Genomic DNA, 21,580 nt, shown 5'->3' with positions numbered 1-21,580 from the left:
TGAGTTGATTTTATATCTCCTCAAATGCCTGGGGGTCAATCCTGAAATAGTGGAATGCATTCGGCGTACAATGCAGCTCTGGCGAACGCGTTTTCACATTGGAAGTGGAAACGCATTGCACATAACCGGAGTTGTAGAGTACAAACGAGGGGTCTTCCAAGGTGATTCCCTAAGCCCTCTGCTGTTTTGCATCTCACTGCTGCCTATATCTGTTGCTCTCCGTAAAACTCGTGGGTACTCTGTGGGGCCTCCGGGTGATCGAAAATACTCGATTACCCATCTGCTTTATATGGATGACCTGAAGCTGTATAGTGCTGATGAAGATCATCTACAGGCGGCTCTTAACATCGTAGCAGAGTACACGCGGGATGTCGGAATGTCTTTTGGGTTGGACAAGTGTGCGGTCGTACATCTGGCGAGGGGTAAGTGCTCTGTTACGGGTGATGATGTCGAGTTGGTAGATGGGAGCGTTTTAAGACAATTAGACGCCGGAGAGTTGTATAGATATCTAGGAATGGAAGAGCACCGCATGCATGCGGTCTCCGAAGTCCAAGCAACTCTCCGTAGCGAGTATGTTAGGAGACTCCGGAAAATTTGGTCCTCCGAACTTTCCGGTAAAAATAAAGTCTCCGCTACTAACACGCTCGCTGTCCCAGTCTTACTATACTCTTTCGGTGTCTTAAAATGGGCCCGAAAGGATCTGCGAGATCTCGACATCAGAACCCGTAAGACTATCAACATGAACCGGAGCATGCACCCCAATTCATCAGTCGCCAGATTATACCTCTCCCGGTCGATCGGTGGGAGAGGTTTGCAGAGCTTGGAGCGGCTTCACGATCGTTTAGTCCTGGGTTTAACACACGAAGTTGTCAATTTCACTGCAGATGAGGATGACTTTCTTATGCAAATTGTTCATAAACATGAGAATGCGCATAAGGGGTCGTTCTTATATAAGGCAGCAATATATGCGGCAAGAACCCTTGGTCTTGGAGAAATAAACGCTCTTATGGAACTCCGAAAGGAGGAATTCAAGAGCGTCATCAGGAACGCCGAGGAAAAACTACTCCTAGGCAAACTGATGGACAAGTCTATGCACAGCGTGTTCTTCAAACACGTGCGTGATCATGGCTTGTCCACCCAGCTGACGTTTTCCTTCTTAAAGTCAGCTGGCCTGATGTCCGAGACTGAAGGGTTCATATTTGCTTGCCAAGATGGTGTCATTAACACTCTAGAGTACCGTAGCAAGGTGCTCCAGGTGCAGCTCCCGGACACGACCTGCAGGGCGTGTAAACTACATCCGGAGACGCTTATGCACATTTTGTCAGCATGTCCTGTGCTGGCGAGAGGTGCATACATCCAGCGTCACAATGCTGCCCTGAGAGTACTGTACTACTATCTTCGTCACCGCTACGGTATTGACGTGACACCGGTGCTGCCTTATCTGCCAGGAGATATTCCCCAGGTTGTTGAGAATGACAGTTGCAAAATTTATTGGAACATGCCGTTTGCAACAACTCGGCGGATAGATCACAACAAACCTGATATTGTGCTCTTCGACAAGGCTACTCGTGACATTTATGTCATTGAGTTCTCGGCCCCGGCTGAATACAACATCTCAGCCAAAGAAGAGCACAAAAGACAGATATATCAGGATCTCCTGTTTGAAATTGGCAAACTTTACCCAGGTTACCGTGTCAAGCTCGTCGTCCTGATTGTTGGCGTCCTCGGAGGGATGAAACAGTCTTTTGTATCCTCACTTGCCAGAGTTCCAGCTTGCTCATCAAAAGCTGAATTCTTGGCGGTCAGGATGCAGAAGGCTGTCATACTAGGTTCCCTCCGTCTACTTAGGAAAATGACTTTGGCCTGCTGTGATCACTAACCGCCTTGTTGTGCGGAGTGGTACAGCAGTAATGGATGGAGCTCAGGCTGGGCCCTCGGAGAATCGGACTCCGGGGACAACCCCCCTGAGCATTTAATAACATAATAATAATAATAATAGTTAAAAATGGAAATAATTATAATGGTAATAATAAATTGATAATTATAATAGTAACGATATTTATTATTATTATAATTATTATTATTATTATCATTTTTAAATTATTGAGTATTGAAGATTAGATTTGAATTTATAATTATCTCAATTACAAAAAAATGTAAAAATTCATGTAAAATTAGTTTCAATTGATAATTTAGTTTGTTAATCTAAGCCAAAGAGTATTTGCGGCTTATTTATATAAAATTTTATTGATGCTGCTAAATATTGTACGATAAGTGATACTTTCATTGATTTATATTGAAACTTTATGAACATTCAATTTCTGCGGGAAAAATACAAACTTTGAATTGAAAATTTTTTTAATAACAAATAATGTTAAAAATTTTTTTTAATATAAAATCCCTAGAATTAATTATTAAATAACTTTCCATATGTATTATTCTAAATATATTTTCTTTTAATTCAATTGCATTTATTACCTAGAGTCAATACTTAAAAGAGCTAGAATTGTTTGATTTTGCTTTCTTCGGAAAAGTCAGCTGATCAAGATCTGAGTAATTCTGTTCGAGCACTGTACAGATACTACAAACGTCTTGATTATTTTAGCCTGTAGGTGGCACTACTTGTTAATTAAGCGAAGTTTGAAACGATGATATTTCTTACATAATACGAATATTATTTATAAGTTTACGAATTGTGATATTTACTAACAACAATATGATATTGACACTAAATAATAATGAAAATAATAATAATTATAATAACGACAATATTAACAATGACAATATGGATAATACTAAAAATATTTATAATGGTAAAAATAAATTTATAATACGATTTATTATTATTATTATTATCATTGATATTGTTTTTAAATTATTAAGTATTAAAGTATTAAATTTAAATTTACAACTATCACAACTACAAAAATGTAAAAATTTTTTTAAAATATATGTAAAATTAAAAGCTTACAATTGATCATTTAGTTTATCAATCTAAGCTAAAGAATGTTCGCGGCTTATTGATATAAAATTTTATCAATGCTGCTAGATATTGTACGAAAAGTGATACTTTAAATGATTTATATTGAAACTTTATAAACATTCAATTTCCGCGGGAAAAATACAAACTTTGAATTAAAAATTTTTTTAAAAACAAAAAATGTTAAAATATTTTTTTTAATATAAAATCCCTAGAATTAATTATTAAATAACTTTCCATCTATATTTTTCTAACAAGGGGAGGATACGACCTTGGGGAAACGGATTTGGATAATCTTTGACGCAGTGATAGTACACCATGTGGGTATACTACCTCTGAAATACTAAAGTGCAATACTCAAAAATGGCTGAGAAAAACGCACTCAAAGTTTACTCAGCACTATAATATATTAATAGGTAAATAATTGATACATTAAATTATTCTTTAATAAAATATTTTTTTATTTTCAACTTCATTTCTATAAATTATCTACGGTGTATATCATGAGATATTTGTAATTCATGAATAATTCTTATAACTCTCATATTCATTATAAGTTTAACTGAAAAATATATACCTGCGCCAGACAATAAGAAGGGTCGAATATGGTATGAGGGTACAATAATTCTTGTCCTCGAGTTATTGTAAACTGTACATCGATTCGAGCTCTGTTGGCCCACCGGAAGAATAGTCATGTTGTTGTCCTTGAACCTATGTTAGTCCCACCACTTTTTCAGAAGCTTGACTATAGCAGTTAGTTTCTGAATTTCGACACGAACAGACGTATTTGTGCAGTGAAATTTACTTTAAAAATTGTTTTATAATTTATAAAATGTCATCAAGCGAAGCCAGTTCTTTTCATGGAGGTGAAAACACTCCTGATACATCCTTACATAGTGATTTATCGAAGCAACGGCTAAAAGATGGCGTAGTGTATTATGAAGGTTTACTTCTTGAAAGTGATTTAATTGCAAAAACATCTTCTGACACTCTGTCTGAAGATGCTATGTTGATTGGTAGAGAATTATATGATAATACGTTAGATATGTTAAATAAAAAGAAGTTCGTAAGCGATCAAGAATTGATTCATGCTCAAGAAGAATGCCCAGACGGAAATTTTGAAGCAGTAGAAGATAATTCAGTTGATGACTATGTTCCAGATGAAAAAAAAAAAACAAAAAATGATGAATTATCCCAGCAATCGAAGTCGGATTGAAATTCAATGCGAACTAACCCGATTTAATGCGATTTTTGAACACAGTGTTTCGTGCTAAAACGCATTGAATCGGATAGAATAAATTCGAGGCAGAGTTCAATTTACCGACTTAGTCGGCTCATTTATCATCCGTGGTTAAAGTAGAATTTAAATGATAATCGGAGCTGCAGTTTTTCTCCCATAAAAAAAAATATATATATATATACCTCGAAAAAGTTGGCTTGGAACTATAACCGCCCAGATTAATTGATAAGTGCTCTTAATTGCTCATAAAATGCTCAATTCAAATTCGCAATTGCTCACCTTATCAATTAATTATTTAATTAGTTATTAATAATTAAAGATACAAAATTATTTTTGCCTATTACACGTAAGCCAATAGACTTTTCTTAAAAATTTTTTGTTTAATAAATTGCTCACCGAGTGCTCCTTCAATTTCAGGTTTTTTTTTTATTAATTTTATTTTATTTATCGTTTATTAATTAAAAATTATTATTGTTGTTTGAATAGCCATTAAATTATGACGCCATGGGTGGGAGAAAGGTGCGTTGACGCATGCGCCCGAATAAATTCAAAACGCATGCGCACTTCAAGATCGTAATGTTTACAGTACCACTACAGAGCCGTCAAAAAAATATAGGTTAATTATTAGACATGTAAACAAAGTATATAAACAATAAGTAACAATTTTTTAATCATCATTTTTAGTTATAAAATTATAACTATTTTGAAAATTTTATTTTAATAATTAATTTACTTTTTTTATAGTTCTTCAAATAGTGAAATTTTATCATTTTATCCACTTGCTATTTTTGAAAAAGAAATTTAAAAAAATAATTACACTCTGTTTTTTTTTTTTTTTTTTTATTACGACTTTTAAATAATAAATATTGTAAGATATAAAAAAAAATTAGAGTCGTATTCAAAGAAACGAAAAAACCAGAAGAGGATAGATCGCAAGTTTTCACTTCTAAATATCTGAGTGACATCGAGAAATTTTACAAAGGGAAATACACATCAAATATTCTAAAGCATACCTAAGAGAAACTGAAAAAATGAATGATTAGAAATTTACAACTTTGGATGTCCAGCGAGGAACAGGAGATATTTTCTGTCACCAAGCTTAAGCATTGACTCACTCAACACTTGTCATGCCTTGTGATGTTCCAGAAATGATAATATCAGAACAGAATGTCGAATAACAGCATCTGATATTATCAAAACATCAACGAGATGTGTTGATTTAATATTTTTTTTCCTTTTACCCATTGATAATATACTATATAACACCAAATCAATTACATTTTCCTTTTTCTGGTTAGATGTGTTCAATTCGATTCACGATACGATCCAGACCTCGACAAAGGTGTTTAAATCTAAACAAGAACGTAAAATTAGATAAACAAATACAATCTGCTTTATATTAAGTGGTATATTGAAGCTGTTTATATAGTCTTCTTTCGATATTACTTAGTCATTAAGGTTTAGTTGTGAAATGATTCATTTAAAATTCACTAGCTGTTACCCGCCCGCTCCGCTGGGTGTTTATAGAATTGTATTTGTAGATTTAAACTTGAAATTTAATTGAAGTATTGTATTGACTTACAGAGATTCCAAATTTCATCGAATTGGCATATACCTTCTATCCATTCGATCATTCTAGCTAATATTTATTGTAACTTTTAATGTGCAATTAATATAACATTCCCGTGGCTTTCTTCAAAAAATGAATAATAATTGACACGAAAAAAAAAATTTGAAATAAGCATTGAAAGTTTCAGTTAAAGTTATTGTAGGTCTCATAAGTGAAATTGAAATCTTCCTAGTTTAAAGTGCAGCGAACTTTGCTGTTAATTAAAACCCTGATTAAAAAAAAGTATCGAGACAAAGAGAAAAGTATTGGTTTTCTAGTCAATCCAATACTTTTCAATACTTTATTCTTTGTCTCAATACTTTTTTTTTATTCAGGGAATTTCTTCCGTAATAAGAACAATTCATTGGTTAGTAATCAGCAAAAATAAAATGTATGTTAATCTTTTAGTTCGTTGACTGAATAGCTACATGTAAAGTAAAATTTTGGAAACATTATAATGACTTTTTAGCCACTGCCAAAGAGACGATTACTGTAAGAAAATATAAACATTAAGAAAGAAAAATATTTAAATCGGTTGACCTTGGAGGCCATCCTTATGATTTCCTGTTTCTCTTAAGATTCTATCAAATTTTATATCTGTAGGAACAATATGAATTTTTTGACAATCATCACTCCCGCAATCCTATGTAGGGGAAGAATTTCGTAAACTTCTATTCGAGATTATTTCTACATTATAAACAAAAGGTTCCAATAAAAGTTCGAGACCATAGAAACTATTGTTTAAAAATAAGAGATTTTCATTGTTAACGCACTCGCAATCCCTTTTGGATTGAAATTCGCGAAAATCCATTCTTAGCTTAACTTGACATCATACACAAAGATTCTCACCAAATTTGGAGTATGTAGAAGTTATAATTTGAAAATTAAAATTGTAGATTTTAAAACTTAGCCCCGCAATCCCTATCAGGAGTAGAATTTGTTAAAATCCATTTTGAGATGATCTCTTCATTAGAAATGAAAGATTCCTACCAAATTTATAGTTTTTAGAAGCTGTATTTTGGAAGTTAAGATTTTTTATTAATTAACACTCACTCCCGCAATCCTCACTGGAGCTGATTCGTTGTAAAATCCGCTCTTAGATCATTTCTATATTACATATAGAAGACTCCTACTCAATTTCGAGCATGTAGGAGCTATATTTTGAAAACCAAAATTTTTATTTGTTAACACCCACACCCGCAATCCCCTGTCAGGTGAGCTATCCTAAAATCCGTTCATAAATGATTTATACATCACTTACAGAAAATTCCTACCAAATTTCAAGTTTTTAGGTCTGATGGTTTCTGAGATATCGTGATGAGTGACTATATAGATAGAAATCTCTTATAATAATGTAGATTAAACCATTCGAGAGAATTAATATTTTCTTTTTTTTTTTAACTAAATTTATAATCTTACAATTTACGTGAGTCATGAAGTAATATATGTCTTCAAAAAATTATAAGCAGGATAAAATTGTCACCTTCAATTATAAAAATATTTTTCAATTTATAAACATAGTTAAATACATAAATAATAGATCTTCATAATAACAATAAAACAATTATTTATTCTCACCGTTATTTTTTACATTCAACACCAATAAGCTTAATGATATTTAATTTATACGGTCAAAATAATTTTTTTTTACAAATATCTCACGATTATAAGGTTATAAAATACAATTTTTTGTACTTTCTTTTTATGAATGAGTTATAAATTGGAAATCACAATAAAGAGGACAATAATTTTAAGAAATTTGAAGTTTCTATGATAATTAAAACGAATTAAAATTTCTCTTAGTACATAAATACATTTAAATTGGTAAACACTGACATTTTATTTCGAATATAATTTATAATAAATGTATAAAAAGATTTGTTTATTTTTCATTATCATCTCAATGGATTATTATATTTTAAGCTGTCAAACTGCAGTATGAATCAGTTACGTGCAGTTTTATAAAATGCTTTAGACTGCATACTCAGACCCTCTGATATTTTTACTGAATAATCCAATTTTTCGCCTCTTTGTAATACTATTTTTGAAGTGTTATGCTGAAGACAGCACAAAACATTCTTATTTAATATAGCTTTTTAAACAATACTTCACTTTTTTGAAATTTTTTCAATAACATACAAGTATCATTTCATCCACATCATTTTGTATTTTAGTCAATAAGTCAGCCTCTCGAACATTTTGATACTTAGCAAGATAAACGTTAGCTTGTGAAAAATCAAAGGTCGATTCATTTAATTTTGACGATGAATTTGAAGGATACTTTGCTGCAGATTCATCTAATATATTGGTAATAAGTGTGTGTGTGACATCCTGTTCGGATATTCATGATCCGTAATTAAAACATCAGCTAAACTGTCACCTCTTACGTAAACATGACATATATTCTGTAAATAATTATTTTTTAATGAATAAATATGATTGTTAAATTAAATAAATTTATTAACTAACCTCATTTTAACCAAGTTAAACTTAATACATGATAACAATTAAAATATTATATAAGGTAAAAGACCACATTAGTGGCGGGGACCCCATTAGTGACACTTCCTTTGATTTTGGTGCTTATTCAATTACTGAAATCATTAATTTCAATAATGAATATATTACTTCTAATCTTTAAGACTTTTAAATCAACAAAATTTTTAATTTTTATTTCAAGCTGAAAATTTTTTCATTAAAAGAAAAAGTGCCACTAATGGGGTATTTTACCTTTACCTTAAGGAAGTCCTTTTGCCATCAATGTTGAATAAAAAATATCAGGTTATGCATAAAATTAATTTTTATCTAATAGTTAAAGTCTGTATTTGCTAGTGAAGTTTAATTTACTCTTCATTGTGGAAATTAAAAAAAAAAATTTCTAAAAATTTAATTACCAAATTTAATTCATTAACCAATGAATAATTACTGAAAGAGCGGAAAAGCGGGGATCAGGTTTTGGTCTGGATATCTCAATTAAAACGCGTAAATAATTATCAAAAATAACACTAGGAATTTATTAACAATAAATACACTCAATATTTAATATGTTCATTAGCGGATTGCTTAGATAAAAGCGGATTTATAATATAGCGTACACAGCGTGGTTTGCAAAAGCGAAGCCGGTAGACACGTGGTTGAACACTCTGCCGGCACTGTAAAAGCGGTGAATTAAATGCACAAATAACACAATTTATCTATAACAAACTAAAGCGAATTATTAGCAATTAATTTAAGCAAGTTAAATTATTAAATTAGCGAAATGCGGTTAATAAACAATAAGCGAAATAAAACAGCGGGAAAGCTAAGCGTTAGACTCAATGGCGGTGTAACTAAAAGAAAGAGACCTTAACAACTTTCTCGAATTATGGCATTAACCACCAATTAGATGGGGTAGAAAAAAACTCAAAATAAGGTTTTCGAAATATTCAGGTGTCATTTTTTGCAATAAAATATGTAGGCTGCCGTGAAATTTATGGAGAAATTAAAATTATAAAATCACAGAAAATTTTTGAGTAACCTACATTTAAATGGCGTCAGAACATTACGCTTATGTTTTTCATACATACTTATTAGTTAACTTATTGTTAATAAATTTATGAAAATTAACTTAGCAGATATTTAATAATTTCAAGAATTTTTCTAATAAATAAATTACTGCATAAAAAAATAAGAAAAAAAATTGACATTAAGAAAATTTAATAAATTAAAAATGCAATTTTTTTTTAATAATTTTTCGGAACAAATTTTTTTGTTAAATACAATTAAAAAATGGTTAAGTGACAGCTAACTTTAATATCATAATAAATTTTCATATTTCATAATTGAAAAATAAAATAATAATTAAAAAATACTAGCATTCCTGCTATGAGACAATAGAATGTTATGGTTTTGTTACTAAACATTTTTAATTAATTTATTTATTTACACTAACTGCAAAAAATTAAACATGGTTAAGGTTATATTGTGCAAATAAAAATGTAAACAACCACAATAAAACGTTGCCAAATCACGGACTGGTTACTAACAGCTAATTTACAAGAGTCGAATTAATTTTTGTATTTAACTATTTTTTTTTTAATTTTCAAAATTTCAACCATTAATGCCTCATATACTATTTATTTTTTAATTTTAGGAATTTTATGGGTTTTTTATTATAATTTATCGAATATTGACTAATACAGTTGTTGTGACTCAACTGGAGCGAAAGGACTTCCTTAATATATATAAAAGGACTTCCACACGACAGTAGTTATTTTTATGTAATAAATGAGACTTCTGGTTTAATATTTCAATCTGAGATTGGAACAAGTGAAACTTCATTGATATTTAAATTCTTATGATTGTTTAGTCCTATATGATTCTCGTCTAAATTCCAATAGTTTTTTTATATTTCTTGTTGTCAATCTATTAGTTAAAAATGATCTGAATTAGTTATTGATTTAAATTTAATAAATTTATACAGATATAATTATAAATTGTTTAATATAAGTGCTGTTATTGTCGTACATGCTTAACTTATTAATTTTTTTTTTACGTGAATGTATTTATTGATTGAAACATATTGATTATAATACTGTTTAAAAAATTATTCATAACAATCCAATAATTATTAAGATTTTAACTAAATTGATAAAATCATTTATCATAGAAAAAGCGAGTCGTTAATGATATTTCAATTTTTTTAATTATTATCTTGCAGTGGTTAAAAAAAAATAAAAAGAGGTTTATCGGTAGCCACTGCTTGTATACATTATTTTATTTCTCAACTTTGAACAAAACAATAATACATAATCATAAAAAACCATTAAATAGAATTAGATATATGATATTAGTTGTAATTATAGTTTATTATGTAATCATATATAATTTCATAGAATTGTAAATAATAATGTTTGTAATTTTTGTGTAATTCTAAAAAATTAAATATAATTATAATTTTTTAAATGTGTACTAAATTCGAAAAATTTGAGTTAAACTGTTTTTTAAATAATAAATTCCTAAAAAATAAAATTTGTATAAATAATTAAATTATTAATATTAAGATCCCAAGTTTTCTTAAGGTCTTTTTTAATTCTTAAGCAAAAAAAAACATTTAAATCTAAATTTTTTGTTTTAGTCTGGTATGTATATATTTATGTATTTATATATTATAAATATAAATATGAATATTATTTAACATAACCTTCATCCAATATAAAATATGCCACGGAACTATTTAAATTTAGATTAGAATTATTTAAGAAATTGGTAAATAATTATCATCTTCAATTTAATCTTCAATAAATTTCAACTATTATTATATTATAACTGTAATGCTTTTTTTTTTTTTTTTTAATTAGTATCAGAATAAGAATATTTCTAATCTAGATTGTTTCATGTTCGTTTATTGTTATTTTTAAAGATGATTATTTCTTTTCTATCAAATTAAATGATTTCGAACAATATACAATGTTTATACATATATTACTTGTTTTTTATATGCATTTTTAAATTTCACCTGTACCTGTAAATACTCTTTCTATATTTGAGGTATTTCGTACCAATTCAATCACTTGCAAGCACAAACTTTTGCGATTTGCCTCGAGCTTATTTATATTTTTGTCCCTATCAGAAATATTTTTCAAAATTAAAACAAAAATTTTTTACCCAACCAAAAAAGTTATTAATCTTTAAAAAAACTAGTTTTTAAAGAACTTGAACAAGCTGGAGCCGTATAATTTTAAACAGCACTAACCTCTAATAGGGTTATAGACTTGTGATGAGCATTATGATTTATATTAATTACTGCAAATTAAATAAGTTTTGTCGCTAAAAATTAGTGTAGTTAAAAATTATTGAACATTTTGAAATGATTTTTTTTTATTTATAATTGAAAATTTGCTTCACAGAACTGATTGTTCCATTACTACTCTTTTCATATTCTATCTTTAAAACGTTGTAAAAATATAAATATTCAATTGTCTGTGTTATTTAGCGTTTCAATCGATTCAAAATTGTTTATATTTTCATGAAATATAAAATTACATCTTTATATATTAAAAGTAAGGTCAAAATACGTTTTACATTGAAACCTGTTCAACTACTGGGTACTTTACCTTAATTTTGGTGTCATATATTATTTCTTAACATACTTATATTATGTTTAGAAGAATCTAGATACAATTAATGTATTACTACAGATCAGTTAACCTTTACTCATTAGTTAATCTGAGATATACGTAATAATTCACTTACATATTAAATGTTAGTTAAATTGTTAAATGTTACTCCAATAGTTGGCTAATTATTTATCTACTCATGTATGTAACAAATAGTACGGTTGTTAGTTTAGTTTTATGATTTTATTTTAGTTTCATAATTTATGAACTTTTGGAAATGTTTAACTAATATGTCTACATAAATATGAATAACCTTGAAAGACATTCAATTCATGTCCCTCTCCTATATTAGCTTTCACAATGGTTTAGTTGTCAAGTAACATGTGCAAGTTCAATCACATACTTTTTTATAGTTCTGAATATTGAAATTGTTAATTGTTTATTTTATTCTTTGTTTTAAAGATGTTTCTATTCACACATAAAAAAGTCCTGATAAATCCACGCCGCATGAATATTCGCTGGGTGCGTGACCCTACCGCCACCTGACGATACAACTTACGGTGGCTTTTTTAAGAAAATTTACATGTATTATATGCCAAATAGTTATTTAAACAATTAAATAAACTTGAAAAAAATTTGTTTTCTATGTAAAATGTGACATATTACACAGAATGTAGATTAAATTAAAAATTTTTTCTTGGGTCAGTTGAAAATAGTAAGGAAAATAAACACAATAACTAAAACAAATCTCAAGTGAATTAGGTTAATCAGTGTTAAAATCTGTCAAGGTGTTTATTGTTAAATTAATATTAAATGAAAAATCCGTATTAATATTAAATATATAACAATCTGAAATTATATAAAAAATAACGAATAGCTCTATTTAACATAACTTTATATTTACGAATATATCTTAAATTTTTATATTCTTTATTTAATTTTGCAATCTATTACCCATAATATTATTTTTCAACCACAAACTTTAATAAAGGGTAAAAATTTAATCCTGGCTGAACATATGAGAGATGTTGAGCAGCAGCTATCTATTTTTTTCGCTGATTTAATTTCCAATTGGCAACCGGAAACTTATAAAATTTACAATCACTATTTCTACTAGTATTTTTACAATTAACTACACAACAATTTTGATGACCCATTTTATTTTATTTATTTAAATAAACTAACACACGTGTTATTTTCATAGCTTTTAGTAATAAAGAGCCACCCTTAGTTCTGTATTGTCCCGCAGCGGGCGCTGACATCAGTTTTGTGTCCCCCACTATGCCTTACGCACCCAGCGAATAAGGTCCTTTACATTCACTCAGCGTAGATTTAAGGGACTTTGTTAGGAGATGTTGAGGTGGTTAGAAGGTGGTAAATGAAGCAGCGCGGTTAATTTAAACTTAGATTTATTTTAAATATTATTACAAGATTAGCGCTAGGTTGAATAATTCTTAATAAAAAGGTTTGCACTTAGTATAGGCTCGTGGCAGTGAGTATCAGCCGACAGAGAGTTTCTTTGGACGCGTGACCCTTCGTTCAGAACCTTCTGGCGTATTCAAAGGAAAGGCTTAGAAGGCGCGGGGGTCCCTTAGAGGTGCTCTTCTAAGCAAGATGATGCCCGATTTCCTTTGAGAAACCTTGACTTGCACCAGGAGGTATACTTAAAATGACGGCTGCGAGAAGAGCCTATTACTTGAAAGTTTTCTTACTGATGTGTAAGGTTAGACACTTGACTTCTTATTTTGGATGTTAACTGTTTAATTGCACAATAAAAACTGAAGCGGTGGCACTTGGCGCCTGTATTTATACTAAAGCCGGGAGGCCCAGAACGTTCTGGTAAGCATGCGCAGAAATCGATTTCTAGAACGATGCCTGATACTTTTCTAGAGAGAGATCGATTTCTCGAAAATTACTAGATAGAAAGCGCTTCGAGTCTTTAGGCGGGAGTTTGAATTAAAATTATGCTAGAGATGGCGCCATTACTAAACTTATTAGAAAAGGAGACTAAAGATGTCGCCGCTACTTGATAAATCTCAAACATTACCGCCCGCCTTCGTTAATGAAAATTAACGAATGTGTTCTCAGAGAGAGTCTTGATCTGTAGGCAGTGGACAGAGTTTGGTGATTGGCCTGGTGATGGTAGAAGTCTGAGTTCTGATGACAGCGACTCTAATCAGATTATCTGCACCTTGATGTGTCGTAAGAACTCGTCCGAGAGGCCATTTACCAGGAGGATATCTTTCGTCCGCGATGAGAACAATGCTTCCTTCGTGAATGTCATTTGAAGGTGTCTTCCATTTGTGGATGACTTGATATCTTTGAAGACACTGCTCCATCCATTTATTCCAGAAGCTTTCTGTGATTTGCCGTATGAGGTGCCATCGATTGAGCTTTGAGATTTTTCTGTTTTCTAGAGAAGCTTCAGGAATTACAGTAGATGGTCCTCCAATGAGGAAATGACTAGGTGTTAATACTGAGAGATCATCAGGATCATCAGAGATGGGACCGATAGGTCGTGAATTAAGAACAGCTTCAATTTGTGTTAATAAAGTCGTCATTTCTTCATAAGTGAGATGATTCTCTCCAATCGTACGAAGCAGATGACTCTTAACGGATTTAACGCCAGCTTCCCAGTTCCCTCCAAAGTGAGGAGCGGAAGGTGGGTTAAAAATCCACTTGGTACCATCGTTACTAATGAGATGAGCTATTTGCTGAAGTTCTTTTGATGATTCGGAGAACATTGCTTTGAGCTCTGAATTAGCTCCAATGAAGTTGGTCCCGCAATCACTTCGAAGAGTTGCACAGATGCCCCTTCTGGCTGTGAATCTCTTATAGGCAGCGAGGAATCCAGAAGCAGCGTAGTTGGTAACAAGCTCAATATGAATAGCGGAAGTGGACAAACAGACGAACAATGCAATATATGCCTTATATTTGCGAGCACTTTTTCCCCGCCAGGTCTGAATTATAAGGGGGCCAGCGTAATCTACTCCTGAATGTAAGAAAGGCCTAGCTGGGGTTACTTTATCTATTGGTAGTCTTCCCATAAGCTGACATGCTCTTTTCTGACGATATCTAGCGCATCGAGCGCATTTTAGTACGATAGATTTAACTAGCGAACGCCCACTGAGTATCCAGAAGTGGTTTCTTGTGTAGGTTAATGTATCTTGAACTCCTCCATGAAGGGTCTTTTGATGAGCGTCAGCAATAATGATTTTAGCCAAAGGGGAGTCCTTTGGGACGATTAATGGATGTTTAGCATCCATAGGAAGCGTCGAATTCTGTAACCGTCCTCCAAGTCGTAATAAACCTTTACTGTCAATAAATGGTGTTAATTTGGCCAGGGAATTGGAAGATGGTAATGATTGTTTTTTCAGAAGCAGTTGATACTCTTTGGAGAAGGACTCTTGTTGTACTAGTTTTATCCAATAGATTTTTTCAGTTTCTAGTTCCTCTGGTGAAATTGGGGAATATAGAGTAAACCTGTTTATCCGTTGTCTCCAATAAGAGGCGACTCGTTTACAAATGACTGTTTTGCGGATTAATTTGATGAAACTGGAGAAACGAGTAAGTAAATAATTGTTGGGCTGTCGCATAATTCCAGTAGCTACCTGTACTGATCGTATCTCCTGATCAGCAGCTTTGACAGAAGATAAATTAAGGCTTGGCCATTGATCTTCGGGTTCTATCAACCATTTAGGTCCGTACCACCATTCTGGATGACTGAGTAACTGTTGAGGAGTTAATCCTCTCGTTGCACAATCTGCTGGATTTTCCTTCCCAGATATGAAGCGCCATCTAGCTGCTGGAATCGCTTCCTGGATGAAACAGACTCGGTTACGTACGAACTCCTTCCACTTGGAAGGATGAGCGTTGATCCAAGTATAAACTATTGATGAATCGGTCCAGAGATGAATTTGTACGTCGGATGAAACCAAGGTTCTCATTAGATTAGTTATTAGTTTTACAAGAAGTACTGCTGCTGATAGTTCTAAACGTGGAATAGTCAAACGTTTTAACGGAGCAACTTTGGTTTTAGACGATAAAAGAGCCGTTCTAGATTGTCCGTTGGAGTCGGTGGTTTTGATGTAGACTGCTGCTGCCAGAGCGTGTTGAGAAGCATCACTAAATCCGTGTATCTGAATAGATTGATTTTTAGCGTAACCAATCCATCTGGGAAAGACTAAACTTTCAATTTCAGTCATACTATTGATGAAAATTAACCACTCGTTAGCGATTGAAGAAGGTAATTGATCATCCCAGCCTATCTTAATGGTCCACAGCTTTTGCATGATGAGTTTCGCAGTGATCATGATTGGTGACAGTAAGCCAGTTGGATCAAACAGATGAGCAATCGTGGAAAGGATAGATCGCTTAGTGAATACCTTTTCAGCGGGCTTGAAGACAGGAAAATGAAAGGTATCTGTCACTGAATTCCACGACATTCCTAGGATGTGGATATCAGACTCTGGATTCAGAGAAACAGTGGTAGAAAATAGATGCTTACTGGAGTCAATGCTTTGGAGGACTTCCTTGTGGTTGCTGAGCCATTTCTGTAACGGAAAGCCGCCCGCCATGCACAATTCGTTGACTTGCTTCGCTGTTTCTTTAGCTTCTTCAATTGTATCTGCTCCTCCGAGAACATCGTCAACGTACCGTCCAGAAAGTAGCACTGGAACCGCCTTGGGGTATTTGGATCCTTCATCACGGATGAGTTGTAAGATAGTGCGCAAGGCAAGAAAAGGAGCGGCTGAAATCCCGTAGGTTACAGTGGTTAAATGATATTGGATGATACGGTATTGATGATCTAACCATAAAATCCTTTGAAAATTCCAATCGTCTGGATGAATCTTGATTTGTCGATACATCTTCTCTATATCCGAAGTGAAGACATATTGGAAGAGTCGAAACCAGATTAACACTTCAAACAAATCCCTTTGAAGCTTCGCACCAGTATGCAGAAGATCGTTTAATGAAACTCCAGACGTAGTTTTGTTTGATGCATTAAACACAACGCGAAATTTGGTAGCCAGACTGCTTCCTCTCAATATTCCATGATGAGGAAGATAATACACTGGTTCTGGCTCCGGGTCAACGGTAGGAATCGCTTGCATGTGTCCCAATGATTCATATTCCGTGAGAAACTTAGTATAAGCTTCCTTGTAAGAGGGTTCAGTTTCCATTTTCTTGGTTATTCGATTAAGCATCCTGTTGGCAGCGTCTTTGGATCGTCCAAGAGAGTTGGCTGGACTTTGAAAAGGAAGTCTTACGATGTAGCGACCATTGGGGTCTCGTTGTACAGTTGATTTATAATGATCTTCACACGCTTGCTCATCAGGTGACAGTAGTTGATTAACTTGTGGTATTTCATCTAGCAGCCAAAAACGATGAATTAGATCATACAACTCTTGATCGATGGTCGTATGAAAACTCTGATGTGCTGTAGGCTCTATGTTGGGGTTGCCACATGGTCCAAACAATATCCAACCAAATATCGTGTTCTGAGCAGTTGGAGTATTAGCTGGTCCTTGCTTGAGTCCATCTTCGAGTATTTGTCCGTAATAATCAGCTCCGATGATGATATCGATGGGACCTGGAGACTGAGTAGGATCAGCTAACGTCAACTCCTTTAAGTGAGGCCACTGCTGATAATCTGTTCCAATAATTGGAATGGACGCTGTCAGTTTTGGCAAAACATGAGCAGAAAAATGGCAAACTTTGATTGAATTTGATTTTGATCTGAGGGAACAAGAAACTAGTCCTTGAGTCTTTCCAACTTTGGTCGCTCCAATTCCTATTAAAGGAATATATGATGATTTCTTTGGTAAGTGTAATTGCTGGACCAGCCTGGCTGAGATGAAGGATATTTGTGACCCAGGATCCACTAAAGCTCTTGCAGTCAGATTATATCCAGAATCTGAACATACGATGACCTGAGCTGTGGCTAGTAGAGTGATAGAGTTGGGTGTAGTTTTTCTTGATGTAGCACAATGGGCTTGAAGAGGCTGCTTTGAAGTGTTCTCCTTATCTTTAGTGATGGAACTAACTTCGTGAATCGTTGTATGATGTTTTCTCCCACATCTGATACATCTTTTCGTTGATTTACACAAGGCTGCTCGATGATGTCCTAGACAATTGTAACATAACTTGTGCTCGGCTATTATCTCAACACGTCGAGCTTCAGTCGCGCGTTGATAAGTGGGACATTTTGTAATGTAGTGTTTCTCTGGACACAAAATGCACGTCTGTTGCTGTTGAGCAGCAGCTGAAGCGTGGTGGGCGTGAACGGGCTTCTTCCCTTGGTTTACAGATTTGGTTGGATTAGATTTTTCAAAGGCTTGTAAAGATAAGATTCTTGTCATCAAGAAATCTGTCAATTGAGACCACGTAGGAGGTTCTCTTGATGACCCTAGATGATACTCCCAGGCCTTTACGGTTTCTGAATCGAGACGTTGGACAGTGATGAAGACCAAGATGTCATCCTAATGATGAACTGGACGTTCTAAAGTTTCCAACATACGATAATGTTGAGTGACAGAAGAATACAATGCTTCTAGTTCCGAGGCAGATTCCTTCGACATGCGTTTGAGTGAGAATAGAGCGTTCACGGAAGCGTTGGTCAAGAGACGTTTATTTTTGTAGAATGACACCAGAGCTTCCCACGATTTCTTGAAGTTCTCGGCTACCAGAGTCGTGTTTTTTAAGAATTGAGCTGCTGATCCAGTGAGGCTGGATTTTAAATAATGTAGTCGCTCAACGTCGTCGAGAGACTGGCTGCTGATGATTGACGAAACGAAGAAATCTTTGAAAGGTAGCCATTCTAATAATGAACCATCAAAGGTCTTTAATGGAAGCCTAGGAAGCTTGAAATGTGCTTGAGGGACCACCACTTTACTCGCTACGGTTTGCGCTGGCGGTTCTAGAGATGATTTTCGCTGCAAACTCTCTTGGCGCAGAATCATCGTCTCCAAGGCTTCCAAATAACCCTGTTGGACTTGCTGATACAAATTGTGACGATAGTAGGAATTGTGGCGGAGTTCTCTTCGTTCGTTACTGTGCAGACGATCTCTGGATTGCTCAATCTCATCATGAGAAACTGAAAATAATCCCCAGTCTTCCTTTAGCTTTCGTTTCTGTTCTTCGATGCTGATGATGGAGTGGCGTTGTCCATTTCCATTCTTTAGTTCATAGAGTTTTCTGCTGACGGATACGCTCCTTGATCGTGTCTAAGCTCATGTTGTTCATATTTACCACACTAACCACGCTCTGCTACCAAAAAAATGTTAGGAGATGTTGAGGTGGTTAGGAGGTGGTAAATGAAGCAGCGCGGTTAATTTAAACTTAGATTTATTTTAAATATTATTACAAGATTAGCGCTAGGTTGAATAATTCTTAATAAAAAGGTTTGCACTTAGTATAGGCTCGTGGCAGTGAGTATCAGCCGACAGAGAGTTTCTTTGGACGCGTGACCCTTCGTTCAGAACCTTCTGGCGTATTCAAAGGAAAGGCTTAGAAGGCGCGGGGGTCCCTTAGAGGTGCTCTTCTAAGCAAGATGATGCCCGATTTCCTTTGAGAAACCTTGACTTGCACCAGGAGGTATACTTAAAATGACGGCTGCGAGAAGAGCCTATTACTTGAAAGTTTTCTTACTGATGTGTAAGGTTAGACACTTGACTTCTTATTTTGGATGTTAACTGTTTAATTGCACAATAAAAACTGAAGCGGTGGCACTTGGCGCCTGTATTTATACTAAAGCCGGGAGGCCCAGAACGTTCTGGTAAGCATGCGCAGAAATCGATTTCTAGAACGATGCCTGATACTTTTCTAGAGAGAGATCGATTTCTCGAAAATTACTCGATAGAAAGCGCTTCGAGTCTTTAGGCGGGAGTTTGAATTAAAATTATGCTAGAGATGGCGCCATTACTAAACTTATTAGAAAAGGAGACTAAAGATGTCGCCGCTACTTGATAAATCTCAAACAGACTTACATTCACACGGTTTAGATTTATCAGGAACTTTTTACGTATGAATGGACATGTCCTTGTGTTAAAAGAACTGCATACTGAAATTAATGTGTTAGAACAATTTTCGAGGCGTAAATAACAAAATTCATTATTTATAACTTATTATTAACATAATTCAACAATTAAAATTACAGTGAATTGCCGCGAAAAGTGTCAACAACGACACACTTATACGTATATATAATTTCGTCGGACATACAGTGAAAGCTGTTAAAAGTTACCGTAGTTCTGTCTTTTTTTTTTTTTTTTTTCCTTGCTGGTATAGTCCAGCTGGCCTCTATGAATATCATGTACAGCCAATGTTTGTTCGGCAATGAGCCGAGTCCTCACAGTCGAAGATAATCGAAAATTAACCTGGCGCATAGCGAAAATTATCCGACCATGGTGGGACTCGAACCCATGCCTGGCCAGTACCCGTAGTTCGAAGTCAAGCACGTTAGCCGCTCGGCTACAAGTACTGGTTTAGTTCTGTCTTAATTTCTCATAAAACTAAAACGCTAACAAAAGCGAGAAAGAGACAACCTGGGTAACTTTTAACAGTTTTTACTGTATGTATGTCAGTGCAACATTGCAACATTAGCTTAAGCCGGTTTCATATGGAAAATGACTGACAACTTACAACCTATGCCGATGGCCAATAGTATTATGCCTCCCTCTGGTGTTAAATATTTTAAATCTCAAATAATAAAATTTATTTTTTGAAGATTTTTCTATTGGTAGTACGGGACTCCTTAAAGACCAGATGGGCGCATCTCACAAGGAAACTCTCTCCGGTGTCCCCCTCCGATTTTGATGAAACTGAGATATGTTATTCTCCGTCGAAATCTAAGAGACACGTATTTTTTTTTATCTGCGGAAAAACATTTCTAGGGGGTGAAACTACCCCTCAAAGTTTAGCCTCCAAAGGGGTGTTTTTCAAGTTTCGCATACTTGCAGTTTAAATAATCGAATGGGACCAATTGCATAATTTTCAGGGTGGAAAATCATGAAAAATGCTTTTGGTTTTATAATAAAACAATGGATAGAACAAAAGTTATGAGGGTTGAAAATCACAAAACTTTTATAAAAAAAAAACTATTCGATGGATTTCAACGAAACCAACGGCAATCGGAAGAGGAAAAAAAAGTAGAGAATACGTCTTTCGGGGTTTTTCCGAAAAATTAAGTTTAGGGGGTGAACATCCCTTAAGCATATCTACAGTGACCACCAAGAAAATATCGTTTTTTATATTAATTTCGATATGAATTCATCAATAATAATTTGTTCGTACATTTCTAGCATTTAGAAAATAATAATAATATTATATCTTAATATTTTACTTACTTGTTTACTTCTCATCCCAAACTTTATTTTGTGTATCGGGACATCAAATATTATAAATGTCATGTAATGTGAATCTGTTTTGGAAAAAAAAGAAAAAAGAAAAAATGCTTACAATATATGCTTTACTATAATCAAATTAAATTTAAAAATAATTTACAAATGATTTTTTACAAAAATATTTAATATTTCTGATGTTTATGAAATTTAATACTTAAATTCATCATTTTGTCATATGCAGATATATTCAATATATGTTTTGCAATCGTGATGTTCATGAAAAAAATGTTGAAAACACAACGACTTTTT

At 33.4% G+C, this 21,580-nt stretch overlaps 2 protein-coding genes and 1 long non-coding RNA gene across 3 annotated transcripts; all 3 read right to left on the bottom strand.

Moving 5' to 3' along the window:
* Positions 1–7,475: 7,475 nt before the first annotated feature.
* On the bottom strand, positions 7,476–12,436 carry LOC123272838. The gene is made up of 3 exons (XR_006511176.1): positions 12,064–12,436; positions 10,063–10,233; positions 7,476–8,234 (listed from the first exon to the last, which is right to left on the bottom strand). It is a non-coding gene; the product is annotated as an uncharacterized LOC123272838 (long non-coding RNA).
* A 1,575-nt stretch (positions 12,437–14,011) lies between these two features.
* LOC123272906 lies at positions 14,012–18,289 on the bottom strand. Its single transcript, XM_044739927.1, has one exon. It carries the CDS (start codon positions 18,287–18,289, stop codon positions 14,012–14,014), a length of 4,278 nt encoding a protein of 1,425 aa, XP_044595862.1.
* A 120-nt stretch (positions 18,290–18,409) lies between these two features.
* On the bottom strand, positions 18,410–19,172 carry LOC123272905. The gene is made up of 2 exons (XM_044739926.1): positions 19,139–19,172; positions 18,410–19,023 (listed from the first exon to the last, which is right to left on the bottom strand). Exons 1-2 carry the CDS (start codon positions 19,170–19,172, stop codon positions 18,410–18,412), a joined length of 648 nt encoding a protein of 215 aa, XP_044595861.1.
* Positions 19,173–21,580: the final 2,408 nt, after the last annotated feature.

This window comes from Cotesia glomerata, linkage group LG10, assembly GCF_020080835.1.
Source record: "Cotesia glomerata isolate CgM1 linkage group LG10, MPM_Cglom_v2.3, whole genome shotgun sequence".
Taxonomy (NCBI): Eukaryota; Metazoa; Arthropoda; class Insecta; order Hymenoptera; family Braconidae; genus Cotesia; species Cotesia glomerata.
This window is presented reverse-complemented; position numbering and strand designations above follow the sequence as displayed.